At 37.5% G+C, this 8,169-nt stretch overlaps 1 protein-coding gene across 1 annotated transcript; it reads right to left on the minus strand.

Annotated features, from left to right (window-relative positions):
- Nucleotides 1–472: 472 nt before the first annotated feature.
- LOC113050340 (probable G-protein coupled receptor 173) lies at nucleotides 473–3,328 on the minus strand. The gene has a single exon (XM_026213205.1). It carries the CDS (start codon nucleotides 2,901–2,903, stop codon nucleotides 1,788–1,790), a length of 1,116 nt encoding a protein of 371 aa, XP_026068990.1. The 5' UTR covers nucleotides 2,904–3,328; the 3' UTR covers nucleotides 473–1,787.
- Between the last annotated feature and the right edge of the window lie 4,841 nt (nucleotides 3,329–8,169).

Here is an 8,169-nt window from a genome sequence, read left to right on the forward strand (position 1 = left end):
TCATCTATCCATAATATTTCTTTGTGGAGTGAAAAAGTAAACTCTTATATGCACAAAAATATGCACAGGTCACTGCTAGCAAGCGAAAACTGTCCAAAACAGTTCTAAATGGATTTTGATGTGGGAAGACAATAGAGGATGGACATTTTCACTGGAGAAAGTTTGAATATGGATTATGGACTATGGTGCCTGAAAGCAACAGTTTAAATTTAAAACAATTATGATAGATTTGTTTATTACAAACATGCAGCTTTTCACTTCACAAGATGTCCAATTTATAAGCATTTTATTTTATTTTTTTTGGGTGAACACTTCCTTTAAATATATATATATATATATATATATATATATATATATATATATATATATATATATATATATGAAATATCTTAAAATTCTTTAAGTAACCACATGACCAGGATTGGGGGGATCTAGTGTAAAAAATTCAGAACAGACTGTAGAAAGAAAAGTTTTGGTTGACTGCTAGCCTAAATATTATGGACACCTTGTCACCTTCAATATCTATGGTGGCTATGGTCTTGTCTCTTGTATGTTTTAACCCGAAATATTTCCCTCTTCAGGTTTCCCCCGCTTTTACATAGAAAGCAGCTACCCAGCATGCACTGTTTACATTAACTGAAGATAAATAATCTTATTTTGCATCTCTAGTGGCCTGCAATGCACCAGATCACATTAATGTAGAGCTGGAGTTGTGCTGAGGTTAGGTTCAGGAAAAAAGGGCTCCGTATTATATAACTGCCTGTTTGAAGGGTGGGGGGGGGGGGTGGAAACACAGCCAAAAATTTCTCATTGAATGAGCAAGTCTGAAACATCACATAAGGCTTAGCGAAATATATACAAAACCAGATGTTTAACATCAGTTTAGTCTGACAAGACAACAAAATCCCTTTCTTGTAATGCCTCATTGGCCTTTTGCTTGCATTTGTTTTTGCATTTGATTCTTGTACTGCTTTAGCACACCAACACAGTGCATTTATAATCATTTATTTTAATTAAAATATAAATCAGTCTCCTCAACACCGACCCATCAAATCTGCTTGTGTCCACTGAAAACAAATTTCCAATAGCAATTTAAAGGGACTGTGAGAGGGACTTGGTTTATTCACATTTAGTCCATGTGATAGTAAAAAGACATTGGCCATTTTGTTCACACAAAAAGTCATAGCAAATATATTACATATCAGTTATAAAGAATTCCAGAATATAAATAAATCATATTTTTACATTATTTACATCGATATGTGGATTGCATAAATGTAGATGTGGATCTTCTGATATGCAACACTGGAACAGGTCTGAGATTTCACCTCTGAATGAAGGGAAATGTCACATGCTACAGTGGCTCCAAAAAGTATCAGGACACTTTATATGAATGAACACAACTGCATTACATAGCAAAAGATCAAGTGGCATTAATCAAAAAATGTATTTGCCTCATAAACCTTAACTTAACCTAAACTTAAAATATAAAAGATTTATAAGGCAAAAGAATTTTGATGGAACAGTTGTCTATGTTTTATGTATGTGTGTGCATGTAAGTGAGTGATTCCTTGTTTTCAAGTAACGTTATAGGGTGGCTTGTTAAAGCAGCACTTTTTGTGAAGAAGTATTAGAATCATAAACAGCTTTAATTTGAAGCAGACAAATATAGGAATGTAAAAAAAAAAACAAAGGTTTGAACACTCATAGGTCTCTTCTGTACATTTTGGAGCCACTGTATGTTTGACAAGCAGACAGAGCCAATGAAAATAAGTGAGAAAAACACTTCAAATCACGCAGTATGGCTCCATGGGTGTTTGAGTAGTCAGGCAACACGGCAAACATGCTCTGAACCTCATTCTCAGCTCCTTATTGAATATGAAACATATGATGGGATTCGCTCCCGCCTGGGCGAACGTCAACCACACGGCCGCGGTCTGGTACACCTGAGGAAGCGCGTTTCCCTTCACAAACACCCGGATGTAGCACGAGACAATATAGGGCGTCCAGAGCAGCAGAAACGCCAGCGTGATCATGTAGTACATCTTTCCTATCCGTTTCTCCATCTTGAACTCGTCCAGCACGAGCAGCCTCCGGGTGGCGTTGTGTGACGCCTGCCTGATGCCCACTAACGTCGGCGGCGTCGGACCGCGTCCAAACCCCGCGATCCAGTTGGCAGCGGCCTGGCCCGTCGCGCCCGGTCCGTGGAAGGTCCAGTTCTGGCTGATAGCCGGAACCAGTTGCGCGGGCTTCATTTTACGGTGGTCGTAAACAAAACACAGCATTTTGACATACACGACGTGCGTCGTGGCCACAATCACGGCCAGCATGAGCATGAAGCCCAGAGTGTCGTTAGCTTTCACGTATCTGTGCTCGAATATGCACTGCTCTTCATCGCGGATAAATTTGTAGGTCCCGACATCGAAGACTGGGGGAAATGCCATGGCGACCGAGAGCGTCCACACCATACATATCACCGCGACGCATGTCCATAGCGTCATGCGTTTGGAGTAGAACCGGTGGTGCGCGATGGCCATGTATCGCGTTACGCTGACGCAGAAAAGGAGAAACGCGATGTGGAAGCAGAACAAGACGGCCACGAACGCGATGATCTTGCAGCTGATGATGCTGTAGCTCCATACGGATCCGCTGTTGATGGAGATCATCACGAACGGGAAGCACACGGCCGAGCGGATGATGTCTGCCACGCACAGGTCGAGGAGGAAGTAATATGGAGCCTTGTGGAGAGAGCTGTCTTTCAGCACCAACACGGAGAGCACGGTATTCCCGAGCAGGCTGATGCAGGTGATGAGACCCAAAGACGCCAGTTTGACCGCAGACGCAGTGATGGCATAATTCTGGAGCGAGGGGATGCTTCCTCCTGGATCACTTGTGTTCGCCATCTGTGCAAGCACAACCCAAGCTGGGCTTTGTAATCCGACATTAAGCAGTCCTTGTCCCCCAGTTTGATGTACAAAATCAGCCGTTAACAATCAGTCGACTCTTTTATATGACCATACCTCGAGCCTTTTGGAGATCCAAGACATCACGTGCATCGTTTTGATTATAACAGCGTCGTACGGTTCTTCATTCTTCAAACCAGATGCTGTGTAATCCATTATTTGTCGAAGAAAAACGACGTGTATTACACAATAATAGACACATATCCGTCTCTATTAATCCGATCGCGGTCGCGTAGGCCGAAAACAATCCAAGACACTTCAGCGAAACATAATTTCTGAATAAATACCAGCCTGTATATGTAAGCATCCAGTCTAATGTGGAGGTCGCGTTGGAGCACGTAGCCGTCTTGTCTAGTGCGTTCTTGTTTTTTTGGGGGGTGGGGGGGGGGGGGGGGGGGGGTAAAATGGGAACCTCCGGTGACAGCAAGGGTGGGTCCGTCTTAAGGGAGAGCGGCGCGATCCTGACACCGCGTTTATACTAGAAGCGGCCGATGCCTCGCGACGCGCCGCGCCGCAACGCAACGGCTCGAGGCTGTCTACGCCGAAGCTACACGTCATCTTAAAACGTTCACTATCGCGGGCCAATCAGCTGTAACCTCGATTACTTCAGTAACGCTTAATGAGTGGATATCTGTATACAACTTTATATAGGCTACATATCATGTACAACATAAAATTGTGTGTGTGTGTGTGTGTATAACACTTCTAAAAATAAAAATAGTTTAGCAGTAGGCTTACTAAGAATCACAACAATTATATATATATATATATATATATATATATATATATATATATATATATATATATATATATTGTATGTGATAGTCACCGCATGTTATTCCACTCTCTATTAGTTACTTATGTTTTATTAGATTTTTAAAAGGTGTTAAAGAACCAAGTTGAGGCACACATTTCCTTTAGACATACAATAAAATTGTGAATTAAATAATTGCAACACTGAATGAAATGAAATAAAATATTTGGAGACTTAAATTACGCTTTAAATGTCTAAATGTCATTGCTTTAGAGACGAAATGTCAAACCAATCGAAAGTTTAGGGCTTTTCTCAGAGCTAACTTCAATTTTGTAACGTTTAACAAACCGGTCCCAAGGTGATTTTTAGTAGATGTACACCTAGGAGTATTTGCATCTACATTTACTTCAGTCTTAACACATAGTCCTGGTGGTCGTTCATGCAGTTTCACTCTGGCGAAGCGCTGTCCGTGGTGCTGAAGTGCAATCGTGACTGATAGCTGTCAATCAGAGCGCTGCTGACCTGATAAAATCACCCAACCTAAGAAATAATATTGACACGAGAGAGGTTTTCTATCTTAACAAATTTCCAGTGAATCGATGGTATTTTCATTTCCAGGCCAGAAGCAGCCCCAGTCAGTTTTGTGATGAATAGCGTCATCTAGTGTTTAGATATGGTAATGCAATCAAGGGCAATAATAATAATAATAATAATAATAATAATAATAATAATAATAATAATAATAATAATAATAATAAAATAAAAACCACGACAATAAAATACAGAAATGAAACATCATAATTATTATAAATACTGTATGTGTGCAGGTGAATGAGGGAATATTATTCCTAACCAAAATGGAGTGTATGGAGTGAGATAAATGTGAAAGGCTCCCTTAACACTTGGACTCTTGTGAAGCAACCGAACAGGTATCTCACAAGAAGCTTTTAATAATTATTATTGTAAAGTTGTTTTATTCTGTGTGCTTATTTGAAACCCTTTAAAATGATTAGAAAGCATATATTATTTGACACTACATTTAGCAGAACAAATCAAACAAACTGTTGGCTGTACCAGTCAGTAGAAGGTTAATTATGAATAAAATGTGCAGTGCATGTTATACATTCACTAAAATTCACAAATTCTAAATTAAAAATAAATAAATAAAGACTCGGAAAAGGGAAGTTAGATATAAGAAAAACTTTACTGCAGATGCCACTTGGTTTAAAATTTAATGTAATGCAGTAACATGAAATTCATACTATAATTGTGGCAAAAGGTGTGCTTTTAGGCCACTGTAATAGCTAAAGTGGCTTTTTTGATGCACCTATTTATAAGTGTTTAATTATTGAATGTTTCATACTAATGATAACTTCATAACCTATGCTCTTTGCTTTACATAGAGCATACCATGCCAATGTTTTTGTTGTTGTTTGCTTGTTTTTCTTTAAGTTAGGTAAGATGAGGAGTAGGCTCTTTGCATTAACACTTGTTTGAGAGACTCCAAGGTAATTTTAATAGGTCAAAAAGTTTTAGTAAAACTGATTATCAAAAGGCTTTAACTTTATAAGCAGTAATATGGAGCCTTGTGGAGGGAGCTGTCTTTCAGCACCAATGCGGAGAGCACGGTATTCCCGAGCAGGCTGATGCAGGTGATGAGACCCAAAGATGCCAGTTTGACCGCAGACGCAGTGATGGCATAATTCTGGAGCGAGGGGTTGCTTAAAACTTATTATTAAAAGACTTTAACTTTATAAAATGATGGAATATTATATATTATCAAATTTGCATAAAACATGAAAAAATGCTACAGTCTTAACCTGTAACAAAAATTTAACCTGTTTTTATATATTGTTTTTTATTTTATATTTGGCTCCACCTAGTGGTCAATTTCGGAATGAATATAACCGCTACTTTGAGTAGTTCTCAATAATAACAATGGCAGTGACATGTTAAATTTAATCACTTTCTCACTCACTCAACTAAATAAAAAAATAAAGATGTAGACGAATGGTTACAGTATAAATATAAATACACACTTTCCCTTATATATGCATATACAGTTTAGCTGAAAATGTTGTTTGTTTCTTCTCTGTGGTGTTACATGATAATTAGTCATAATTAGATGTCATACTTAGATATGCTATTAAAGATCTATTCTTTTAAATGGTAAACATATTAAGTTTAATTTCAATTCCACTGGATTTTCATAGTAGATTAGGTGTATTGTTGGTTATATGTGTTATTATATTTCATTAAACTTGCTTAATATGCTAACAGGAATGCCTTTTTTGTGCTCTGCAGCCTTATTATGTATAAATGATAAAAAAAAAAAAAATAATAAAAATGATTTCATCTTATTTTCCAAAGGTCAGTAGTGAAATTGTCCCACCTGTGTCATGTCAGATTGAGATAAAGGGCTCTTTGTCTTTTATACAATAGGCAAATACCAGCTATTGTTCCTTTGTATCTCAGTGTGTTTTAAGAATCATGGACGGATATCATTTCTGAGCCAGACTTATGAAGAACAGAGTCGTCTCGTTTCATTTGCTTAATTACCTAATTAACACAACTCTAATTACTCCCCTTTTGAGCATGAGTGCATATTGAGATAATGTTACATAATGAATAGTAATTCTCAATTAATTTTTTTAAAGTGCTACTTTATCACAACAAAACCAGATCCACAGTGCATCAGAAAAGCCAAATCTGATGTCAACACAATCCAAATAACATTGCTATTGTTTTCCTTTTGAGAAACAAACTACATGTCAATCTCACATGGATTTTACTCCAATAAAGTTCTTCAGCCAATTACTGATGAGTTGTGTTTTACAGTTTTTCTCAGTTGTTCTGTCGGGCCACAGATTCTCATCTACATCACAACAAATATTTTCCCTCGCAATGCAATGTGGAATTGAAGTCAAGTGAACCATCTCACAACTTCATATATAAGGATGACGTTAGCTTCAACCTGACCAAAAGCAGAAGTCATGGTTGAAATGTCATCAGCCACAGAACTACTGTTGATTTGCCATGCCAACAGGGAGAAAATATCCATTGTTCGAATTTGTAACTCTTTTTGCAACAGATTTGTCCTTTATATATATATATATATATATATGCTTTTCAATTGAAGGTTCATGAGATGCACCTTTGAGCCATTAGCTGATCTACATTCTCTTCATTAGTGAAAGTCAAGATTCACCTGAACAATTCATGGAAAGTTTACAAAAAGTAATAGAAATGTGTAGAAAATATGCTTGAAAGTTTATGACAACTAGATCAACCATTTTGCAATTATGACTTACACAATGAACTAATGCCTAAATCAGTGCTTCCCAAACTGTCCTGGAGGCCCCCCTGCCCTGCACCTTTTGTTTGTCTCCCTTATCTAACACACCTGATTCCACTCATCAGCTTGTTAGCAGAGACTGCAAGAGCTAAATTGGGTGTGTCTAATTAGGGAGACATACAACATGTGCAGGGCTAGGGGTCCTCCAGGACTGAATCTGGTGACTCCTGGTCTAGATGTTTTTGGGGGTAAAACGGTCGCACAGAGAACTATAGTACATTTCAAGTAACATGACATTAGCAAGTGATAATGCAGGAAACTGCAGACAAACATACATAATCAGTTGCATGAACGCACCAAAGTAATCACAACTTGTTCAAAAGAATTAAAAAACTGCTTTTATGATGTGCACAGTTAAGTAGATGATGTGGAGGTTGAACAAGTAGTTTTGAGAATTTGATTTCTGATCTGAGAGATGCACCAAAGTGACTATTACAGCGGTGACCTTTTGACCTTTGAAGTGGAACATTATATGATCTATTCATTATCATCTTAAAAAAAAAAAAAAATAAAAAAAATAATGTCTGTAAATTCATGACAGACTGAACTAATATTAAGGTAATTTTTTAATGAATAAAATACTGAAGTAATTAACCAAATTGACCAAAAATTGCTTGGAAAATCATTAAAAATGTATGCATCATTTGTACACTTTTGTGACCTCTTTTAAAATAATTATTATATCTTGATGAGGTTTTTAATGTTGCTTTTACATATTTCAGTAGATGTCTGTCACTTTCTTGAAAGTATCCTTTGTTAGCTGCAGTGGACACGAAGCAGAATAATAAGTCAAAATGGAGTATATCTCCATGATGGGTGTGTCTGTGATTGATGTATCCGTCTCATGCCTGTAGGCGTGCAGTTTTTCTGGATAAGAATATAGGCCAGTGACGCCCCTTGGTGCCCCCTTTCATACTGTGAGCAATATGACCAGGGACAAAAGCATTGCAATGCCTCTCTTTGTCAAATGTCAAAAGAGTGTTTATGGAAGTGCAGTTGCTAATGTCATGTTGCTCAAAATGCATTTTACAGTTTTCTATGCAATAGTCTTACCCCTCAAAACATCTAGTCTTTAATTCATTGTATAAGTCATTAAA

The sequence above is a fragment of the Carassius auratus genome, chromosome 31 (assembly GCF_003368295.1).
Source record: "Carassius auratus strain Wakin chromosome 31, ASM336829v1, whole genome shotgun sequence".
NCBI lineage: Eukaryota > Metazoa > Chordata > Actinopteri > Cypriniformes > Cyprinidae > Carassius > Carassius auratus.

Bases quoted from the DNA above. Each gene is read 5' to 3' on its own strand.
- LOC113050340 (XM_026213205.1), bottom strand. From the start codon at position 2,903: ATGGCGAACACAAGTGATCCAGGAGGAAGCATCCCCTCGCTCCAGAAT.